The 24,431-nt window shown below is 46.0% G+C and overlaps 1 protein-coding gene across 3 annotated transcripts in view; it reads right to left on the bottom strand.

Moving 5' to 3' along the window:
- Positions 1-24,431, bottom strand: part of LOC122794469 (DNA polymerase nu-like) — a 1,147,210-nt gene that overhangs the window by 106,100 nt on the left and 1,016,679 nt on the right. For all 3 annotated transcript variants that reach the window (XM_044062886.1, XM_044062887.1, XM_044062889.1), the window contains one exon: positions 9,762-9,823. In XM_044062886.1, the coding sequence (XP_043918821.1) occupies positions 9,762-9,823 (62 nt within the window). The remainder of the gene's footprint in view (positions 1-9,761; positions 9,824-24,431) is intronic.

Genomic DNA, 24,431 nt, shown 5'->3' with positions numbered 1-24,431 from the left:
CACGGGACCTCAATTTAACATCTCATCTGAAAGACAACATGCTCAGGAGTGCAGACCTCCCCCATGTTGCATTGCAGTATCAGCAATTCATCTGCCTGGTGTGGGAAAATAACCCACAGTTGTCTGTCTCAAAGACAAGCATTCTAACTGTTGTGCCAGTGACACTGCTGAGGAATACCTGGGCATGACCTGCAAGAATGCTCATTTTTTATGTTACATTTCCTCATATTGTCATGTGTTACAATACAACATTAGTGTGCACTCAAGTTCAACAATGGAGGTTTATTTGATTGTGAATTGGTTGACTGAGTGCAAATTTTATTTTTGCTATGTGAGCCTAGGAGGCGTAGTGGAGCCTTTATTTCTCATTTCTGTTATACAACATGCAAATGCTTTTAAACTTGCTTGTGTTTGCTTTTACACATATTTGCAAAATGCCCTTTTTTGATACACATTTTGTAGGATTGATTAAATTCTGTCATGCTTATAGCCAAATCTAATGCATGGTTGAACTTTAATTGACTCAGCTTTTTGCCAGACTCAACCATTGTTGCAGTGCATTGCCACATGGCTGTTTTTCATATCCATCACTTGTGTGACACATCCTCTTTTTCTTTTAATTTTTCCTTATTATTTGACTCACACTCTATCTTATATGTTGTTGTGTCTTTGTTTTGGGGAAACTAGTACGAGAGAATCTGTACAGGACTGAGGATCTGAAGGGGGAGGTACCTTTTTAGTTACGGTGGCAGCTATCACCCTCTCCAAGACCCCAAAGGCTGACTGCTCCTGAATGAAAGAGGACTCTGTACTCGACAAGACATGCCTGTGAGATGAAGCCTCTTCCAGCCCCGAAGACAGCTTGCCCTGGTAAGAACCCAGAGCTGAGCTCACCTGAGCAGAGGCCCCGAGATAAATCAACTACTCCGACAACCTGGGAGTCAAATGCTCTCAAAGACTGCAATGGTCACACTATGGCTCTGAGAGCACTTCAGTTCTGAGAAAATGGAATAACTCAGAGACAAGGCCTGATCTGAAGAAGATGTTCTCGGATCCAACCTAAAGGGTACCAATAGCATCAGATCCGAGGGCTCCAAAACTTGCTCCAAAGTCGGAGGAGAATCCAGAGGGGGAGTAGTGGACTCAAGAAGTCCCAGAGTTGAGTGGGTCGGGCTGATGGTGATTTAGTTATACCCTGCACGCACAAAATCTTCTGCACCAACTTGCTGCATGTCATCCTCAGTAAGGCTCCTAGCTGAATGAGAAGGAAAGCCAGAATGGGATCTCGGCCTGGATAAAGGGATGGCACTCTGAAAAGTACAGAGTCATAGCTTGGAGAGTACCTGGTCTGAGGAGGAGACATCACAGGTTTAAAGGCATTCTTTTTTGGATCAGATACCAATGGATCTGGCCCATCTTTATCAGATGACTGGAGCTGAAGCTACCTGATCTGATTTGTCAGTAGTTGGTGCTGATGGCTTTTTCTTGGCATGCTTAGGAATTTTTGTCTTCAGTTCCAATGTATCCGATGGAGTGGAAGAAGGCCTCTTCTTACTCTTATCACCAGATCCAACAGACAGGGAAGCATGCAGGACTAGAATGAGCCAACTTAACTGGAGAAGCAAAAATAGCCTTTTCAAAGGCAGAGGGAAGCATCCCCTTCAAGATGAGTTTGTTTCTTCTTTCAACCAATGCACGATGGTTGAAAGAATGACAAATAAAGCAGTTCTCCTGCAGGTGTAAAGGACCTAGGTAATACATGCATATGTCATGTAAATCAGTGAGCGGGGTTTCATGTCCGCATTTGGAGCATTTTTTAAAGCCAGCAGGCTTATCAAATTTTTCCGGCATGGCGAGAAGATAAAGTTAGTAGAAAATGTTTTTCTTTCTTTCTTTTTTTTTTCTGGAAGAAAAGGCTAGGGGTAAAATTAGTAACAGTAGTAGTTAAGACTACCTAAAAGGTAAGGAATGAGCGGAAAAACTGTACTAGAAAAAAATGACGGTTATAGGGGAGAGAGAGAGATAAGTAACCTAATAAAAAGCAGTTACCAAAGAAATATGAAAGTTTTCTAACAAAGGGAGAAAGAGGTCAACAATAAGGCACTGAAGGTTGAGAAAGATTAGGAAAAAGGCAATAATTAAAGAAAGACGACCTGACTATCCAAGAGCTTTAAGGAAGGACCACATCTTTCACCTAGAGGCAAACGAGATCTGAGGGAACAGAGAGAGATGCATTGTGGGTAATGGGAATGTCAAAGAGCTTTGGTTGCCACAAGCTTAGTAACGCCGAGTTGGAGTCGAGGATCAGATCCATAATCCATCTGTGAGGAGGAGATGAAAAATTGACAATATCAGATGTTATTTTATATGATATGGATTATATGGAATGAAAGAATTAAGCAAATGGTAAATGGATTTTAGCAATATTAAGTAAAATCAGACGGTGGTTATGGAAAAAGGAGTGGGGTTCTAATAGGGATGAAAATTTAGTATGACTGTAAAGGAAATTATGAATATGTGTAATCAGATTGTATATATATATTTGTACATATGTAAATATTTGTAAATATGTAAATATTTTGTAAATGAGAGTTATGTTTGTATACAAATAAAGGACCTTTACTCTTTCTGATAGGTGTTGTGGGGTCTTTAATATCCACCTGAGATACAACCAATGCAAACACACGGGACCTCAATTTAACATCTCATCTGAAAGACAACATGCTCAGGAGTGCAGACCTCCCCCATGTTGCATTGCAGTATCAGCAATTCATCTGCCTGGTGTGGGAAAATAACCCACAGTTGTCTGTCTCAAAGACAAGCATTCTAACTGTTGTGCCAGTGACACTGCTGAGGAATACCTGGGCATGACCTGCAAGAATGCTCATTTTTTATGTTACATTTCCTCATATTGTCATGTGTTACAATACAACATTAGTGTGCACTCAAGTTCAACAATGGAGGTTTATTTGATTGTGAATTGGTTGACTGAGTGCAAATTTTATTTTTGCTATGTGAGCCTAGGAGGCGTAGTGGAGCCTTTATTTCTCATTTCTGTTATACAACATGCAAATGCTTTTAAACTTGCTTGTGTTTGCTTTTACACATATTTGCAAAATGCCCTTTTTTGATACACATTTTGTAGGATTGATTAAATTCTGTCATCACCAGATCCAACAGACAGGGAAGAAGCAGGACTAGAATGAGCCAACTTAACTGGAGAAGCAAAAATAGCCTTTTCAAAGGCAGAGGGAAGCATCCCCTTCAAGATGAGTTTGTTTCTTCTTTCAACCAATGCACGATGGTTGAAAGAATGACAAATAAAGCAGTTCTCCTGCAGGTGTAAAGGACCTAGGTAATACATGCATATGTCATGTAAATCAGTGAGCGGGGTTTCATGTCCGCATTTGGAGCATTTTTTAAAGCCAGCAGGCTTATCAAATTTTTCCGGCATGGCGAGAAGATAAAGTTAGTAGAAAATGTTTTTCTTTCTTTCTTTTTTTTTTCTGGAAGAAAAGGCTAGGGGTAAAATTACTAACAGTAGTAGTTAAGACTACCTAAAAGGTAAGGAATGAGTGGAAAAACTGTACTAGAAAAAAATGACGGTTATAGGGGAGAGAGAGAGATAAGTAACCTAATAAAAAGCAGTTACCAAAGAAATATGAAAGTTTTCTAACAAAGGGAGAAAGAGGTCAACAATAAGGCACTGAAGGTTGAGAAAGATTAGGAAAAAGGCAATAATTAAAGAAAGACGACCTGACTATCCAAGAGCTTTAAGGAAGGACCACATCTTTCACCTAGAGGCAAACGAGATCTGAGGGAACAGAGAGAGATGCATTGTGGGTAATGGGAATGTCAAAGAGCTTCTTTGGTTGCCACAAGCTTAGTAACGGCCGAGTTGGAGTCGAGGATCAGATCCATAATCCATCTGTGAGGAGGAGATGAAAAAATTGACAATATCAGATGTTATTTTCTGTTATATGGGTTATATGGAATGAAATTAAGTTTAATGGTAAATTGATTTTAGCAACAATATTAAGTAAAATCAGATGGTGGTTATGGAAAAAGGAGTGGGGGTCTAATAGGGATGAAAATTTAGTATAACTGTAAAGGAATTTATGAATATGTGTAATCAGATTGTATATATATATTTGTACATATGTAAATATTTGTAAATATGTAAATATTTTGTAAATGAGAGTTATGTTTGTATACAAATAAAGGACCTTTACTCTTTCTGATAGGTGTTGTGGGGTCTTTAATATCCACCTGAGATACAACCAATGCAAACACACGGGACCTCAATTTAACATCTCATCTGAAAGACAACATGCTCAGGAGTGCAGACCTCCCCCATGTTGCATTGCAGTATCAGCAATTCATCTGCCTGGTGTGGGAAAAGAACCCACAGTTGTCTGTCTCAAAGACAAGCATTCTAACTGTTGTGCCAGTGACACTGCTGAGGAATACCTGGGCATGACCTGCAAGAATGCTCATTTTTTATGTTACATTTCCTCATATTGTCATGTGTTACAATACAACATTAGTGTGCACTCAAGTTCAACAATGGAGGTTTATTTGATTGTGAATTGGTTGACTGAGTGCAAATTTTATTTTTGCTATGTGAGCCTAGGAGGCGTAGTGGTGCCTTTATTTCTCATTTCTGTTATACAACATGCAAATGCTTTTAAACTTGCTTGTGTTTGCTTTTACACATATTTGCAAAATGCCCTTTTTTGATACACATTTTGTAGGATTGATTAAATTCTGTCATGCTTATAGCCAAATCTAATGCATGGTTGAACTTTAATTGACTCAGCTTTTTGCCAGACTCAACCATTGTTGCAGTGCATTGCCACATGGCTGTTTTTCATATCCATCACTTGTGTGACACATCCTCTTTTTCTTTTAATTTTTCCTTATTATTTGACTCACACTCTATCTTATATGTTGTTGTGTCTTTTGTTTTTTCCCGGTTAGGGGTCGCCACAGCAGAACTCCGGTCCGCTAATGATTGGCAGTAGATTTTTACGTGCCGAGTTGCCGGCCCTGACGCACAACCTTCAACGAAGGTACGCCCATTCATGCATGTCTCCACACAGAAGACGCTCTAGCTGAGAATCGAACAGGACAACATCTTACTGTGAGGCGACAATGCTACCGCAGCACCACCACCGCATGGCTTATATAATTCCTTTAATTCAGATGATTCTTTTAACAGGGCACTAGTAAGTTCCCTTGTTCTGCACACATCCACAATGTTTTATAAGTCAGGCATATTTTGCTTAAAAGTCTGCTCTTTGTTTCACCATTTCTTAAATCCTAAATTACTCTCTTATTACAGAATTATGCAATTTACAGCTCTTACAATTTTTTGCTCTGCTACCCAGTTAGTAACATAATCAATCAGTAGGTGCAATAAGACCTTACTTTTTGTAAATAATAAATGTCCAATACATGGTAAGTCTTTCTAGGCTGATAGTAATTACTAAACTGTTCTCCAAGTCTTGCTATTTTGCTTTTCACCTTATCAACAAAAGAAAGAGAGTTAAATACATTTTGGATTCTTCTCCAACTACCTGCAATAATATAGCACATGTGATCTGTTTATAATTTTCAGTTAATCTATCTGCACTGGGAAATAAATCAAATTTCTGGATGCAAAGCTTCTACTTTTCAGCCAAGTTTCCACTCAGCAAAATAATTCTGGGTAGTGGGTTGCAGATGAACCATATCAGCAGTTTCATCAACTCCCTTTTCCTCACTTACTACATGGGATCAGAGTGTTATGACCACTTTATTCAATGCCACTTTCTTACCTTCTTCAACAGTCATACCTGATTATCACAGGCCTTCTCTCACACAGTCCAGCAATCTCTTTGCTGGATGCCCACATTTCCTCTTACCTTCTTCCTGTCTATCACAAATCTTCTTCATCAGATGGTCTTCTGCTTTCCTGCATATGTGCCTGAACCACTGTAATCTGCTCTCTTTTGACCTTCTCTGCAATTGGAGCTACTTTGGCTTCTGCTCTGATGTCCTCATTTCTATGTCTGTCCCACAGGGTGCATCCTACCACATCCCTGGCATTTCATCTCCACCATCTTTATCTTCCTCATCTACTCTGACTTCACTGCCCAGGTGTCTGTACTATACAATAGTGGTACTGGTTGCACCACTGTTTTGTACAACTTGTTCTCAGTTTTTTTAGCTTTTTGGCATTCTTCTATAAAACACTAACCCCTGGCATCGTGCTAGTTGGCTGCAGCTCCTCTGATGCTATCTTTGACCTCCTCATTCAGACTTCTATTCTCCCCAACATACTTCCCAGATACTTAAAGCTGTTAATCTGTTACACTATTTTCCCTTCTATGTCAAGTCTCAGCTTCTTCTGATTTCTCTCATTTGTTGCTATTACAACTGACTTCTCTGTACTCAGTTTATCTCATTCCTTTAGTTTTGTATCCCAGTCTGCTATCATTTGCTGAAATTCTTCTTCAGAGTCTTCCTGCAGTGCCACATCATCTGTATACAGCAACTTTGTTGACTGTCTCCTCTGACCTGCTTGCTAATGTTGTCCATCACCAGTTTGAACAGCAGTGGGCTCAGAGCTGAAGCCTGATGCACCCCTTCTCTCACTGGGAACCCTCTTTACGTCAGAACACTGTTCATGCTTGTGTCATTGGGTCCTTGTACATAACCTGAACTAATTCTATCAATGTTTGTGGGATTTTGAACCATCACAGGCCTTCCCAAATCAGCTTTCTTGGGACTTTGTCATATGCTTTCTCTAAGTTTAGGAATGCCCAATTGCACGCTTTCCTCATTTCCAGTTTCTTCTCAACTACCTGTCTCTCTGCAAACACTGGGTCAGTTGTGCTGCATCCTGATCTGAATCTGAACTGCTCACCTCCCATCTTACTCTCTACTACTTTGCATATCCATTTATCAAGCACCCTCTCCAGAACTTTCAAGTGACAGGAGTTTGATTGATGCCTCTGTACTGCCCAAAGTTGTGGATGTCCCTTTTGTTCTTATACACTGGTATAAGTATGCTTATTCTCCAGTCATCTGGGATATGCCTTTCTCCATACTGCTATGAGTATCCCCTGGAAACATTTCTCCCCTAATTTGCCCAATATATTGATCATATCTGCCACGACCTCATCTGAGACTGCTGCGTTCCTTAACTTTATTTTCCTTAGTGCTGCTTGTAGTTCATCTAAGATGATCTCCTCTTCTTTCACTATAGTTTGTGTCTGAGGCAGTACAGTTTCTGTGAAATTTTCTTCATTCAGAAGCTGCTGGATGTACTCCTTCCATCTGGCTATGATGTCCTGTGGACTGGTAAGAAGGTTGTTGCTGGCATCTCTTACGAAAGGTGTCTGAATCTCTTCTTTATCTTTCTATCTTTGCCTTGCAACCTGATATAGTTTCTTTGTGCCACCCACTGACTTATTTTCCAGCAGCTGGACAAGTGCCTCTGATGCCTTGCTCTTTGCTATTACAACTGCTCTCTTAGCATCTTTGTTAGCCAACCAGTATTCTTTCCTAGCCTGGTCTGTCTTTTCTATCGCCCACCTTTTCCTGCACTCCATCTCCCTTTGATGTCCTGTGGACTAGTCATTAAGTTGTTGCTGGCATCCCTTTATGAAGGGTGGTTGATGTCTATATTCTTTATCTTTCTGTCTTTGCCTTGCAACCTGATAGAGCTTTTTATGTCATCTACTGAGTCACTTTCCAGAAGCTGGTAGTGTCTCTGATGCCTTGTTCTTTGCTATTGCAACAGGCATCTTAGCGTCTTTGTTAGCAAACCAGTGTTACTTCTTATCCTGGTCTATCTTTTCTATCTTCAACTTTTTCCTGCACACCTTCTTTCTTTTGATGACTTCTTGAACTTCTGTATTCCTCTACCACCTTTCTTTATCTACCTTATTTCCATACCTGGCTTGGCTGGATATCTTATCGATAGTCCTCACACATGCTGTTTTAAATCACTACCATTCTTCATCTCCATCTATTTCCTCTTCTTCCTGAAGAACATGACACAACACGAGCAGCCACTTTGTTTAAATTTAACTGTAATGCAGCATAAATATATAAATATATGAAAGAACAATGTATTCTGAAAAAGAAATATGCACTGTGTTTTATTGCCTGAAATAGGCTTCAAACAATTAACTTCCCTTCTCCTTTTCAAGATGGCTATTACATAATTCCTGTAGTGAGAAGTCACACTTCATCACTGAAAGAAATTACAGCGTAGTCATTCCTGAAAGCTAGTTTAAGAAATCTGGGCAAGATTTTGCCAGTCCAAGGGTTGCGGTAACATTTCTGTGGCTATGTATGAATGAGTGTTTGTGTGCGTGTTTGTGCATGAGTGTTTGTGTGTGTGTGTGTGTGTGTGTGTGTGTGTGTGTGTGTGTGTGTGTGTGTGCGCATGTGCCTACATGCCTGCTGTATTCTGCTGTTTGTTTAGGTACATAGGTATAAACTAGGCTAATGAACACAAGGGCCTTTTTAAGCCTTGCCACCCATCCCAAATTTATTCAATAAGTTTGGTGTCCTAGAGGTTACTTTTAGGGGTATGTGTAAGCTAGGGCATACATGGCCAAACATTTACAGTTTGCCTCTATCCATGAGAGATATAGGTGGCAGACCAGGGGTGAATTTGTATGTTTTATTAGTTGGTTCTGCAACTCCCAATAAGCTGTGTTTCACAATAAGACTGAGTGCTGTCTGTGCAGGTTCTTTTAAAGATTTTAAAATCTTTGAAATACTTTTAAACTTTTTTAAAAACAAAGCATGAAATATAATTTCATTAAGTCCCTTTAACCACTTTCTCCTTTAGAACCTGCTGGAATGGCCCCCTTACACTTCACTCTGTCTCCTTGCGACAATAATTTTAAAAAAGTAATGAAAACATTAGCCACTAATATTTTTAACTACTGCAAATGTTTTTAAAGCTTATGTCATGAGGATATATATTTTTTTCTTTTTGTCCCTTTCCCCCCAACTGCCACCACCAACCCTCTGTGATCAATCTACTTAGTACTTTCCTATAGGGCAAGAGACAATTCAAGCAGCCATCAGGATGTTTTTTATTTAGGCCTTAACCTAACCTCTCTCAAAGGTAGGTAAGCCAGTGTTTGGTGCTCACTCCTAATTTCCGCTGCCTAGGTCTTACAGTATCTGAGCCATTAACCAAATTCATGTCATCTGGGTCATTAGTTGTAGTCTAGGCTTTATCCCTGTACATCACAGAGCCAGCTGTGAGTATAATTTAACATTGTTTTCAACAAAAAGAGAGACACACACCAAAGTGACTCCACTTATAGTGTCATCTTGTAAATGTCTTAAGTTGTGCTGCTAAGACTGGGAGGTGGTGAAGAGAAAAAGAATAGTAAAACTCTGATGAAAGTTCACTTATTTGACAGTTTGTCATAATTGTTTCTGATGTCAGTCTTCAGAGCTGGTGCTCTCATATACATTTCAGTGTGGTACTCAGGAGAATCTCATATCACATTTATACCCTTGCCACTTGTTCAGGTAGAACATCAATATAACTACCTGGTCATACCTTGGATCTTTAAAAAACAGATAGGCCTATAGTAATAGTGGGTTTGGATCAACTAAGATGGTGTAATGTGGAAAAAATGTACTTTTGCTTTGTAAGCTGTTTTACAGTATTCTTTTTATTTTATGCCACAGTATTGACCTGTGACAGAGAATAATCATTATTTTACAGCATAATTCCTTACCTTTAAGTGAACTCCAAAAGCATCTAATGACTGCATTGACTCCATGGTCCTTTTAAGAAGTGCTATAATAAACATATATAACAATAAGAACAAAAAATATTTAATATTTCAAACATTCCCTGATAAGCAGCTACTTTCCAGCATCTAAAAACTACTCCACAGTAACCTAAGTAATGTATTGCATTCATCTTTCACTGCATTGGTGAAATGATTAAATCTTTACCACATAACCTGTGTGAAATTATATATTTCTACTACACTACATGAAATAAAATGTTACTGTATTAGTAATACATATCCATTGAACTTAGTAAGGGCCATTAGCTACTCTGCAGAAATGCATCATATGTTGCTAGTAGTGTTAGATGACTCCCTTGTCTTTTTGACTTCTGGTAATACCATATTCTCACACAATATCCCCTGCCTAGCAGTAAAATCAGCAAGACTCAACCAAGCTTGTAGTAGAAGCCCATGGGATATATGCAAATAAACCATCACCTAGATAGCCTCTGAATACAGGACTTTCTACTTTTTTAAGTCTTTATGGCACATTCAGAACAATAAAACCAAAACCATACTAGATGTAGACATGCATTTTCCAACTTTTTTGACCTCATCAGTACAGCGTAAGTGGACTGTTTGGCTATGCTTTAGAAAGACAGAGCTTACAAATAAGCATGACTCAAGTGAAAGTATTTCTGAGTGTTATGTAAACAGGATTTATTGTTACAGAACTTATGCAGGCATATATAAGATTTACCAAGGGGTTTATGAATGATCAGGGTGCATATCCTATGGCAGTTAAGACAGAGGAAAGTAGTTTGAGAATTATCAGATATAATGCATTGCATGGTGGCATCCAAACAGTTAACAGTGTTAATAGTAACACTCTTTGACTTGTGCAAATTTATTGGTTACTGTCTTTTGTATATGAATAACCATTGCACATATGAGTGGCTACTGATGATATGGAGGAGGATGGCCAGAAGAGGTGGACCTGCTATGGCCAATCTGTCGAAGCTTCTAATCCATAGTTTAGTAGCTCTCAAATTGTTGTATATCCATAAAAGGAAACAATAAGCATGTATGTTGTCCAAGCAGTCTGACCAGTGCCAGTTACTTCAGTATATGCTGCAAGATGGAGTTGAAGAGATAGTGGCAGCAATGTTATGTGCTCCACGGGGGTCCAGAATAAAGAAGTTATGTACTTACCATAACGTTCCATCTGAGTAGGTAACTTCATTTGTCAGCAACCTGGGGGTATTAGATCCGATTCGGATCCGAGCCGGCAGCTTTCCTAGCAAAAGATCCGAGCTCCAAGCTCCTCCCCCTACCCATAATACCCTGCTACCTCCCTCTAGTCCTCAGATCGAGTTTGCCATAGTATCACAGAATACTACCATAACACAAGGAAAAAACACCTGAACATCCTAACCTGATGTCATCTGGGAAGTGAAACACAATGATCCTTTAAGGACGAACTACAGGTCAGGGGGACGGAGGGAGGGTTGGTTGCTGACAAATGAAGTTACCTACTCAGATGGAACGTTATGGTGAGTACATAATTTCTTTATCTGAAGTAGTTAACTTCATTTGATCAGCAACCTGTGGGACAGAGTCCCCAGCTACCAACAACTTGGGAGGTCCTTATAGAAGGATATTCCAGAGCACTGCAGAGCCAAAAAATGCCCTTCCTCTGGAAATCAGATTCAATTTATAATGTGTAATGAAAGTATGAGAGGAAGCCCAAGTAGCTGCTGAACAAATGTCATCCAAAGGGACCCTCGACCAGAAGGCCGCAGAAGTAGCCACAGAACGGGTAGAATGTGCCCAAACCCGAACAGGCTCAAGTCGACCAGAGCTTCTGTATGCGAGAAGAATGCATTGGGAAATCCACCTAGCTAAGGTTACCTTTGTCACTGGTTTACCCAAGCAGGACTTAGCAAATGAGACAAAGAGCTGTTCCGATTTTCGAAAAACAGCCGTTCTGTATAAGTAAAATCGCAACTGTCTATGTACATCCAGGCAATGAAGTCTATACTCTCCTTTGTTGTGATAATTAGGAAAGAAGACAGGCAGGTTGATGGATTGGTTGATGTTGGCTTCAGAAGCCACTTTAGGTAGAAAGGAGGGATTAGTCCTGAGGGAAACTCTGTCTTTATGAAAAACGATGTATGGGGGCTTACTACAAAGAGCCTGAAGCTTCGATATCCTTCTCGCTGAGGTAATAGCAATCAGGAAGGCAGTTTTCCAAGATACATACTTTAAGTCGACCAAAGCTGCAGGCTTAAAAGGGGGACCAGTCAGAGCCTGGAGAACTAGGGTTAAATCCCATGGAGGAACTGCCTCCTTAACAGGGGGTCTCAAAGAAAGGTACCTTTCAGGAAGGTTTTGCAGATCTTAGAGGAGGCTAGGGGGCCAAAATTGTTTCCAATGTGAAAGTGGGAAATAGCTGTCAATTGAACTTTAACAGTTGAAGAACTAGCCCCTGATGAAAAATGTGGGATAGAAAGTCGAGGACTGCTGGAATAGGAGCCGTAAAAGGATCCAAATTCCTATGCTCCGCCCAGATAGAAAAACGCTTCCATTTACTCTTGCAGACTTTCCTGGTAGAAGGCTTATGAGCGGCCACCAGGATAGCCTTAACTGAGGATGAGATACCGGGAGTCCTAGCCATTAAGGGAACTGGATCAACCAAGCCGAGAGCTTGAGGTTGTCCAGGTCGGGGGTCTTCAATCCCAAGGGGTGAGAAATCAGATCCAGAAGGGGATCTAAGATCCAGGGAGGATGCACTAGATGAGACCGTAGGCATGGGAACCAGGCTTGACGAGGCCAGAATGGGGCTATGAGGATAACTCTGCTCTTCAACCGACGAGCTTTCTGCAAGAATTTTGTCATCAACGGAAGAGGAGGATAAGCATAAAGAAGACTGGATGGCCAAGCATGAACCAGAGCATCTCTGGGGGATTCCCCTGGTGGGGGAATTAGAGCAAAAAAACTTGCTGCACTTTGCGTTCGAAGGTGACGCGAATAGATCGCTGCAAGGTTGACCCCATCTGAGGAAGATCTGTTTTGCTACTAAGGGGTTCAGAGACCACTCATAGGGTGAGAGGATAGTTCGACTCAGCTTGTCCGCTAGAATGTTTGACCAACCCGGTATGTGCGTTGCTATGAGAAAGCGGTTCGTGGATATCGCCCATTCCCACACTCTCATGGCCTCTCGGCAAAGTGGGTAAGATCTGGTTCCCCCTTGCTTGTTGATGTACCAGACCACTGACATGTTGTCTGTTTGAATTGCAATAGTCCCTAGGGGAAGAAGGGCATGGAGAGCCTGCAACGCTAGAAGCACCGCCCTCATCTCCAGAACATTGATATACAAAAAGGTCTCTGTGTGAGTCCACATGCCTTGGACGGTTCTCCCCATGCAATGCCCCCACCCCACCCGAGGAGAGACGTGTCCGTGGTCACTGTGACTTGGGGTGGGGACATGGAGAAGGGGCGCCCTTCCCGGAGGTGCCTGGAATGGAGCCACCAAAGTATAGATTCCCTGCAAACCCTGCTGAGGGGAATAGGGAAAGACAAGGGATGTCATAGGATGGACCACTGGACCTGTAAGGTCCATTGGAGAATCCTCATATTCAGACGTGCGAGTGGTGACAGGTTAATGGCCGCTGCCATGGACCCCAGAGCCCTCAGGACTAACTCCGCTGGAGGGGCCGAGGACTGTAGAAGAGCCAAAATGTGGAGGTTTAGATTGCGGAGTCTGTCCGATGTCAGAAAGACTTTGGACTGAATTGTGTCTATCCTGGCCCCTATGAAATCCAAGATCTGAGTAGGCTGAAGGGAGGATTTCTTGTGGTTGATCGTGATCCCTAGATGGCGGGTGAGATGTAGGAAATAGTCCTTTGCTGAACAGAGTAGATGCCTGGTGGGGGCGGCTAGGAGCCAGTCGTCCAGGTAAGGAAAAACCTGTATTCCCTGAAGCCTCAGGTGGGCCGCTACAACTGCCATGACCTTGGTGAACATCCCCTGGGGGCTGTGGTGAGACCGAAGGGAAGGACCCTGAACTGATAATGGCTGGCTCCCAGCCGAAAGCAGAGAAACCTCCTGGATCACATGTCCATTAGAATGTGGTAGTACGCATCCTTGAGGTCTATGGAGCACATCCAGTCGTTCTCCTGTAAATGTGGGAGAATGGATTGAATGGTGACCATCCGGAACTTTTCTTTGGTGACTGACAGGTTCAGTGTGGACAGGTCGAGAATTGGCCATAAGTCCCCCGTCTTTTTTGGCACCAGAAGGGACGTGACCGGAAGGGATGTGCTGGATGGCTCTTTTTCTTAGTAGCGCTTTTATTTCGAAGGCTGCTGCCTCCCTCTGATTGGGTGGTACATCGGGGAGGCGCCCCAACCAGGGAGGAAAACTTAGGAATGGAATTGAGTAACCTCTGGATATGATCCGGAGCACCTAGCGATTTGTTGTAATGGACTCCCAATGTGCTAGATGCTCCGAGAAGCACCCCCCCAACTGCCTCCAGAGAGAAGCAGTCGGGCAACCCCTCAGGGTTGCTGCGTGGGTCGATCAGAAAAGGGTTCACTCGACCCGAAATTCTTCGGCCCCCCTCTGCCTCTGGGCCGGCATCCACCCTGTCCTCCTCTGCCTCTGAAGGATGAGGGGTCCGGAGCGAAATGGGATTTTTGGGATTTCTGGAACCACATCTTCTTCTGTCCTCTTTGGTTCCTGGAGAAGGACCTCTGAGGAGCCGAGAAGCGGATCCCGATGGCAGACAACGTTTTCCCGTCCTTCTCGCTCTGGAGTAGCATATCGTGGATGGTTTTGCCGAAAAGCGTTGAACCGTCAAAAGGGGTGTTCGCAAAGGACGCCTTGAAGGGTTCCGCAAAGTCATAGAGACGGAGCCAGGCCTGTCATCGTAAGACAATGCCTGCTCCACTGGCTCTAGCTGCTCCCTCCGTGGCATGTGAGAGAAGCCGCATAGAGGTGTTTGTGATAGACTTAAGAGTGGCCATTTGCACCGAGAAAGTCCGTTTGTCCTCGGCCGACATGGACTCTGGGGGTGACCCAGCGTACTCTTTGATTAGGTCTCGCTGGAGTCGAATCACGTGTGCCATATAGTTCAGCGACCTGACAGAGAAGGTCATTGAAGCGAACATCCGCTTTCTGAGGCGGTCCATCGTCCGAGACTCCTTGTCTGGTGGATGTACCGAGGAACTCTCCTGTGCCAATTCCTTCTTGGTGGCAGCCGCCACCACCATGGCATCTACCAGGGCACCTTTGCTCCAAACTGTCCTGTCTGTGGGGGGGCTGAGAATCCTGTCCAGTCTCTTGGTTATTGGCTCCACAGTGTCTGGCTCCTTCCATGCCCTGGTAGTTATCAGGTCCACCAGGGGATCGGCGGGAGGGGATACCCAAGAGGTAGATGGGCCTGCGTTGAACGCCTCCAGAAACACAGACTTATCCGAGGAAGGCTTTTGGGCTGATCGCCCCCCTCTAATACGAAGCATTTCCATAATGTCTCCAAAGGAGACGTCCTCAGGGGGGTGACCTGGGGGAACCTTCCCCTTCCTCCAAGTCCGTGTCTTCTGTAAGGGACTCGGGTGAGTCCAAGTGCCTCCTCTTGCACTTTTGTTTGTGAGGGACCTCCTCGGGGGGGCTGTCCGAGGAGAGCTCACCAACAATGTCCTGTTCCTCTACGGGAACCATCTGGGACATAGGAGCAGGCTGTCCCTGGGGCCGGATGATGGAAGACAGGCCTGTCTGAGAGGGAATGGCGAGTGGATCTGTAGCAAGAGCCCGGGGCCTCGAATCCCTCGAAAGGACCCTCTCCACGACGTCGAATGCCGAGGGTGAGCTGCTTTCCCTAGGATCCGAAAGCAGCCCCCTCGGATCCAGCGTGTGGATCGGCGCTGGAGATGACCCGATCGGATCTGAAAGGACAGTGCGCTCCGACCTCAACGGAGCCGAAGGCACACTGACCCCTCCGGATCCGACGCTCATCTCATGGCACCGAGAGCTCGGATCCGAAAATGGATCCGACAAACTCGAAGGTGCAGTCGGCGCCAAAGTAGGAAATACTGTCGGCGCCAACACCACCCCGGCTCTGAAGCTACTCAGATCCGACAGCTCCGAACCCTGATAGCAGGTCGGAGAAGGAGCAATGGGGGTGAAAAATGGGGTTGAGCCCCCCCCCCCCGGAAGGGGGGAGGCAAGAGCACTCCCATCTGCATCTGGGCCTGAAGAAATTGATGCATCATCCGGTCCATGTCTGCGTCGGATAAACTTCTGGTTGACCTGGATGAGGCTACTGAGGCTGGCCGGGAAGGCCGCCTGGACGACCTCGAAGGTGACTGGGTCTCCTCCTCCAGCTCCGGGGAGAAACGTGGAGAACGAAGCCTGGAAGGGGAAGACCCGGAGACCTTAAGGGGGGAGGCAAACTGCTTAGACGGCGGGGCTGAGGGAACTGAATCGGCCCACCTCTTGTGACTACGATGTCGGTCCCTGTCATGTTCCTTGTCTTTTTTCCTGGTGTCCCTTTCCTCCTGAGCCGAAGAGGGAGTTTGAATCCCGGCCAGGGGAGCGGGAATGATCAGTGGAGCAGCCGCAGCCACGGCTGGCGCCACAGAGGGGGAGGAGGACGAAGCCGAATCAGGGGGCAAAAGGAGCGCAAGGACTAGCTTAGTCCACCTATCCCTCAAAGCCCTGGGGTTAAAGGCTGCACAGATAGTGCAGCCTGATGAAAGATGGTCCACACCCAGGCAAATAACGCACCAAGTGTGGCCATCCGCTGGGGACAGCTTATGGCCACACTTGGAGCATTTAGAAAAAATTGCTTTTGGGCCTTCAGACATTTTGAAAAGAACAGGCCCACACGCACACACCTTCCCACACAGACAGAAGGGGGGGGGGGAATTAAAATCTACACTAAGCTAACACGAAAAACGACCCAAAAAGATTAAGGGAGAAAAGGGTACCACACACACTAATTTTACAGAGATTTTTAAGGAAAAAAAGGTTTAAATATTCTACTTTAACTCACAAACCCAACGCTAGGAGCTCGTTCTCAGATGCTTCAAGAAGCCGCGGCAAACGAGATCTGAGGACTAGAGGGAGGTAGGGTATTATGGGTAGGGGGAGGAGCTTGGAGCTCAGATCTTTTGCTAGGAAAGTTGCCGGCTCGGATCTGAATCGGATCCGATACCCACAGGTTGCTGATCAAATGAAGTTAACTACTTCAGATCTTAAGTTATCCAAGAGAGTTTACAAGTGCTGAAGTTGGCCATACACAAGCTTATTATATCAGGTCTCAAAACAGGGTCCCAGGTGAACATCTGAATATGGCGAGACCAGTTTCAGAGTTTGACAGACCTTTTTTGTATTAAATATTTATTTGTTAAAAAAATAAAACAATCAGTTATTTTACAGTTAGACTTACTTGCACACTATTATGTATGTCAGTTCACTATTTAGGGCATTAGGTGCATTAATAGGATTTTAAACCACTTTCAAAGTAAAAACAAAAAGAGATCTACAACAACTGGAAAGGCCACAGAAATACCTCACAAAGAGGATTACCGGCCTCAAACAGATGCCCCACGCAGACCGTCTCAAAAAATACCAGCTTTACTCTGTCGCATATCGCCTACTCAGAGGCAATCTCTGCCTAACATACAAAGCTATGTCAAACCCAGAGCTGTTGGACATGCCCCACATAAAGGCATCCCAATCCCTCTGAGCTACATGCTCTAGGGACCTAAACCTTGTCACCACAATAAACAAAACATGCTGGAGGGATAGATTCCTATCCCAGAGACTTCCCATACTCTGGAACAAACTACCTATCTATATAAAACAAAGCTCCTCATTAGCACTCTTCAAGAAAAATCTTGATGATTGGATGGGAGATAGGAACTTCACCCTGGGTATCACTTCTGTGGCTCTGCTTGACAGGGGCACAGGAAAATTATTTTCTTGGGTGGCAAAAGCCAGGGTACCTTTTGGCTAGGCTTATATAGGCCCTAGGGCCAATAGCCTAGTACCTACCTATGAACCTATGAGAGTAGGATAGCTAAATTATCAGAACACAATATCTTGTTGTTTATGTAAGCATAAATCCAGCTTGTTGTATTACAACTTGGTAGTAATATCTTGTTACTAGACTTATAACTAGGACAAATTAATAATAAACTCATATTCAGCCTGAAAATGTTGTATAATTATTATGTAAAAGGTATCTTAATAAATATTTTCAGTTTTACATAAGTAACAGAATAGATGCATACTTCCCATTAGCGAATATACAACACCATAGGGTACTTATTTAAGTACACTTACATGTATGGGAATGTATGCTTGAAAAATAGACAATTATTCCATTTGAACCAGCCTTTCAGGCTGACTTCAGGTTCTTCTCATGGAAAACTGTACTACTTACTGTTTTGACATCTACAAGAAGAGTATCTGAGTGACAAGCTCTTATGATAAGCCACCCTATCTCATCTTCCATGAAGATATGCTTTCTTTAAGAGCTAATCCTTCTTTTTTTTTTTTTTTAAACAAGAAACACCTTTATTAAACCATCACTTATGACATAGGCAACCCTACATTTATATAAATGAAAACAAACCATACCACACAATCCAAGTTGCATTTTACTTCACAAACCATACTGACACACTCCCAGTTGCTAATATTATGCATCACTTATAATCTATCCAATCATTTTCCAACATTGCATAGCTCATTTAAGTCCTGCCTTCATTTAAACCACATTCCTCCCCTGTATGTATTGTTCCCACAATTTCTATTTTTTCCTATGTAGTTTGCGCCTGCCCTTTTCGAAATATCTCAATTCCATTTGTTTTATCTCTGTTACTATAGTCACTACTTCTAGTATAGTTGATTTAGCTTTTGATTTCCATTGTCTAGTAATTTTTTGGCATCCTCCATAATTAGACATGGCAAGGCCTTACCATGTCTAGGCAGTTTCGATTCTGTATCATAGCTCAGAAAAATCATCTCCCTCGTCACACCAATCTGCCCACACAGGATCTCTGACAGTGTATCCTGCAGGGAATCCTTAAAGTCTGCCAACTCACCGCACTCTCAGAAAATATGTTCACAATTACCTCTTTCTTCCCCGCCACACCTCCAACATTTGCTGTATACCTGAGGAAAAATTCTCTGGAGTCTACTTGGGGTATAAAAATATCTATGTAAACATCTCCAAGCAAAAATCCTAAATCTTCCAGATTTTGTTGCATATTTGGGAGATATACATATACTGTTTCTTTTTGAATTGCTTATCCAGTCTCTTTTTCCAATTCTTTCTAACCTCTTCTGATTGATTGTTATAGTTATACAATATTTATATGCTCTACTAATTATTCCTTTTTTAATGGCAGCTTCTGTTCTAGATTCTACTAAAAACTCTACCAGTGCTGGTCTTTTATTTAGGACCCCTCCCTATTTATTTATTTTTGCCTATACTCTGATATCAATCCTTGATAGGGAAATCAATCTCTAACCTGAGTCCAAATAAATTCTTGGTGTCTTCCCATTCTATCATCTTTTCCTCTCTAGTTATTTGCTTCCAATACCTTGGTTCCTTTGCCAGTTTTTTTCCAATAAATTTCAACCCCCTTTTGCCTATCATCTTCTCTAATTGCAGTCATCTCTATCTGCAGAATCCTCTTTCTCCATTCCCATGTTGGCTTAGTTCTTAGGATATTTTCTGCTACTTTATAGATATAATAATCTGTATGACTATTGTTATTCTCTCTAAAGGCCTGCATCCAAAATCCCAGTCTCTCCTTGTTTCCTGAGCTTCCCTCCTGTTTCATCATCATCCCTTTCCACTTTTGAATTATAATTTTCTGCTTGTGCTATGTATAGCAGCCTTAACTGTGTAGCTCTGAAATACCTTGTCAAATTGGGTAATCCCAGTCTGCCCTGTTTTATAGTAAAATTCAGCTTATCCCACTTAACTCTTGCCATCTTCTCCTCCCAGATAAAGTCCTTCAACTCTTTATTAATTGCTATTTACAACTTCTCCTCTGGTTGATAAAAATATGGCTGACCTGTGTATAAGACTACGTCTTCTTCTTCTTTCAGCTTTTCCCGGTTAGGGGACGCCACAGCGGACCTCCAGTCCGCTAATGATTGGCAGTAGATTTTTACGGTGCCGAGTTACCAGCCCGACGCCCCGCCTTCAGCGAAGGCACTCCCATTCACACATGTCTTTCGAACGCCAAAACATTTTAACTGCGTGTGTCTTACTATCCATATCCATATAAAAAAGTGTCAATTTTCCCTTTTTTTGTATTATCTTTTGTTTAGTCTATTCCCACATATTTTTAGTTGCCACACCAGAATCATTTTAATCCATACTTCTAAATATTTCATTTTATCATCATGTCCCCATAAATATGCATATTGCTGAACCAATTCATATGTGGGTACAGAGTTCACTGCTATTGTATTCATTTTAGCTTCATTAATTTTGTATCCCTAAAAGATCTGAAACTGTCTTAAAATGTTCCACAACACTGTAATGTCTCTTTCTGCTTTTGTCAGGTATAAAATAATATCATCTGCAAATAGAGCCAGCTTTTCTTGACTACCAGGGGAGGCATGCAGCCCCCTTGCAAGATGATCCCTTGAGGACTTCCATCTTGGGGGGCCTCTGCCTGACCACTATATCCCAGACAGGAGTGCTCTGGACCCAGCAGCCCTACACCAGACACTCCCTTGAGGACTTCTGTCAAGGGAGGGGCTCCACCTGACCCCGCTCACCCAGGAAGGAGCACTCCTGGTCCCGTAGCAGGGGCAGCGTGAAGCCCCCTGCCAGACGCTCCCTTGAGGACTTCCATCTTGGGGGCCTCCGCCTGACACTGCTCACCCAGACGGGAGCACTCCTGACCCAGCAGCCCTATGTCAGATGCTCCCTTGAGGACTTCCATCATGGTGGGCTCTGCCTGACCCCATTCACCCAGGCAGGAGCACTCCTGGCCCCGCAGCAGGGGTGGCGTGCAGCCCCCCCCGCCAGACGCTCCCTTGAGGACTTCCATCTTGGGGGCCTCCACCTCACTCCACTCACCCAGAAGGGAGCACTCCTGGCCCCGCAGCCTTCTGCCAGAAGCTCCCTTAAGGACTTCCGTACCAGAGGGGGAGCACGATCCGAACCTTCTCAACCAGGCGGGAGCACTCCCTGCCTGGCAGCTTTCTGCCCCTGTCCCCCTTCTGGACAGCCATAAAGACGGACCCCCCCCTCCAGGTTTCCACTTCTACCCAGGTGGGAGAGCTCTTCCCACGGGAACATATCTCCTGAAGGCTGCTAAACAGTGTTGTGTCCCCGTGCCCACACAGCCTCTCAGGGGGGACCTCACTCTGATCCCAGCCGGCCATGCGGAACTCCACTGGGTACCAGACAAGGTCAGACGCCTTCCCCTTGCCTGGAAGGAGCTCTCCGGACCCCACAGCCATCCACCATATGCTCCCTTGAGGACGTCCGTCATGGGGGGCTCTGCCTGACTCCGCTCACTCAGTCAGGAGCACTCCGGACCCCGTGGCCCTACGCCAGCCGTTTCCCTGAAGAATTCTGTCATGGGGGGCTTTACCTGACCCCGCTCACTCAGGCAGGGGCACTCCTGGCCCCGCCGCAGGGGCAGCGTCAAGCCCCCCACCAGACGCTCTCTTGAGGACTTCCATCTTGGGGGCCTCCACCTAACCATGCTCACCCAGGCAGAAGCTCTCTGGACCCCGCAGCTCTATGCCAGATGATCCCTTGAAGACTTCCATCATGGTGGGCTCTGCCTGACCCCGTTCACCCAGGCAGGAGCACTCCTGGCCCCGCAGAAGGGGTGGCGTGCAGCCCCCTGCCAGACGCTCCCTTGAGGACTTCCATCTTGGGGGCCTCCGCCTGACTCCACTCACCCAGGCGGGAGCACTCCTGGCCCCACAGCCTTCTGCCAGATGCCCCCTTAAGGACATCCATACTGGAGGGGGGGCACGATCCAGACCTTCTCACCCAGGTGGGAGCGCTCCCTGCTCGGCCGCTTTCCGCCCCTGTCCCACTATCGGATTTCCATTGGGACGGACCCCCCTCTGGGCTTCCACTTCTATCCGGGTAGGAGAGCTCTTCCACCGGGCTACATATCTCCTGAAGGCTGCCAAACCGTCCTGTGTCTCCGTGCCCTTGGAGCCTCTCAGGGGGACCTCCCTCCGATCTCAGCCGGCCTCGCGGAACCCCCCCCGGCCGCTGAGGGGCAGGCCCACTCTCATCGGCGTTTCCTTGTCCCCCTGCTTTCTGGTCCAGAGCCATTCTGGGGACTTGGCGACATTTCAGGGATGTAGTCAGGTACCAGGCAAGGTCGGACGCCTTCCGCCTGCCTGGCAGGAGCACTCCGGATCCCACAGCCAACCGCCAGATGCTCCCTTGAGGACTTCCATCTTGGGGGCCTCCGGTTGACAATGGTCACCCAGGCAGGAGCTCTCCGGACCCTGTGGCCCTACGCCAGATGCTCCCTTGAAGACTTCTGTCATGGGGGGCTCCACCTGACCCCACTCACCCAGCCGGGAGCACTCCTGGCCCTGCAGCTTTTCTCCAGACTCTCCCTTAAGGACTTCCATACCGGAGGGTGGGCACGATCCGGACCTTCTCACCCAGGCGGGAGAGCTCCCTGCCCAGCCACTTTCCGCCCCTGTCCCCCTTCTGGAGTTTCATTCCGGAGGGGGCTACGGTCTGGATCCCCTCACCCAAGCGGCAGCTCTCCCAGCCTGGCAGTTTTCCGCCCCTGTCCCCCTTCTAGACTTCCATTGGGACAGACCCCCTTCCGGGCTTCCACTTCTACCCTGGCGGTAGAGCTCTTCCCCTGGGCTACATATCTCCTGAAAGCTGCCAAGCTGTACTGTGTCCCCAAGCCCTCGGAGCCTCCGATCCTAGCCGGCCTCGCGAAACTCCCCTCGGCTGGGCCCACCCTCATCGGGGCTTCCGTGTCCTCCTGCTTTTTGGTCCAGAGCACCGCGGTCCCCATCTCCTGCATATTCCCTGCAGGCTGCCAGACCGCAAAGTGTCACCATGCACTCGGAGCTTCTCAGGGGGACCTCCATCTAATCCCGGCCGGCCTCGCGGAACTCCCCTCAGCTGGGCCCACCCTCATCAGGGCTTCCGTGTCCTCCTGCTTTCTGGTCCAGAGCACTGAGGTCCCCGTCTCCCACATATCCCCTGCAGGCTGCCAAACCGCAAAGTGCCACCATGGCTTCAGAGCCTCTCAGGGGAAGCTCCCTCCGATCCTTCGCAGCCTCGTGGAACTCTGCTGGGCCACGAGGCCTCAGACAGACCCTCATCCGGACTTCCACGGCACTGGTTCTCCCCTTTGCCCTCTACCCAGGGCTTTCAAACTCGCACACAAGGGCGGTGTGCAGCCCCCTTGCCATACGTCCGTCTTGGGGCCTCCGCCTGACCACACTCACCAGGCAGGAGCTCTCTGGACCCTGCAGCCCTATGCCAGATGCTCCCTTGAGGACTTCCGTACTGGGGGGCTCTGCCTGACCCTGCTCACCCAGGCAGGGGCACTCCTGGCCCTGCAGCAGGGGCAGTGTGCAGCCCCCCTGCCAGATGCTCCCTTGAGGACTTCCATCTTGGGGGCCTCTGCCTGACCCCGCTCACCTGGGCGGGAGCACTCTGGACCCCGCAGCCTTCCGCCAAATGCTCTCTTAAGGACTTCCATACAAGGGGGAGCACAATCCGGACCTTATCACTCAGGCGGGAGCGCTCCCTGCCTGGCCGCTTTCCTCCCCTGTCCCCCTTTCAGACTTCCATCGGGACAGAACCCGCTCTGGGCTTTCACTTCTACCCAGGTGGGAGAGCTCTTCCCCCAGGGCTACATATCTCCTGAAGGCTGCCAAGCCATGCTGTGTTCCCATGCCCTCGGAGCCTCTCTAGGGAACCTCCCTCTGATCCCGGCTGACCTCGTGGAGCTCCCCTTGTCTGCCGAGGGGCAGGCCCGCTCTCATCGGGGCTTCCGTGTCCCCCTGCTTTCTGGTCCAGAGCCATTCTGGGGACTTTGTGACATTTCAGGGATGCAGTCGGGTACCGGGCGAGGTCGGACGCCTTCCCCCTGCCTGGCAGGAGCTCTCCAGACCCCACAGCCCTACGCCAGATGCTCCCTTGAGGACATCCATTGTGGGGGCTCCACCTGACCCCGCTCACCCAAGCGGGAACACTCCTGGCCCGACAGCCTTCCACCAGACGCTCCCTTAAGGAATTCAGTACTGGAGGGGGAACACAATCCGGACCTTCTCACCCAGGTGAAACCGGACCCTGCCCGGTCACTTTCCGCCCTGTCCCCCTTCCGGACTTCAATCCCGGAGGGGCTGTGGTCTGGACCCCCTCACCCAGGTGGCAGATCTCCCAGCCAGGCCATTTTCCTCCTCTCTCTCCCTTAAGGACTTCCATTGGGAGGGACCTTCTCATGGCTTTCACTTCTATCCGGGTGGGAGAGCTCTTTTCCTGGGTTACATAACTCCTGGAGGCTGCCAAATTGTAATGTTTCAACCCTGCCTTTGGAGCCTCTCAGGGGAGCTTCCCTCTGATCCTTCCCAGCCTCGTGGAACTCTGCTGGGCCGCAAGGCCTCGGCAAGACCCTCATCCAT

Source organism: Protopterus annectens, chromosome 2.part1 (genome assembly GCF_019279795.1).
Source record: "Protopterus annectens isolate FY-2018-M chromosome 2.part1, PAN1.0, whole genome shotgun sequence".
Lineage (NCBI taxonomy): Eukaryota > Metazoa > Chordata > Ceratodontiformes > Protopteridae > Protopterus > Protopterus annectens.
This window is presented reverse-complemented; position numbering and strand designations above follow the sequence as displayed.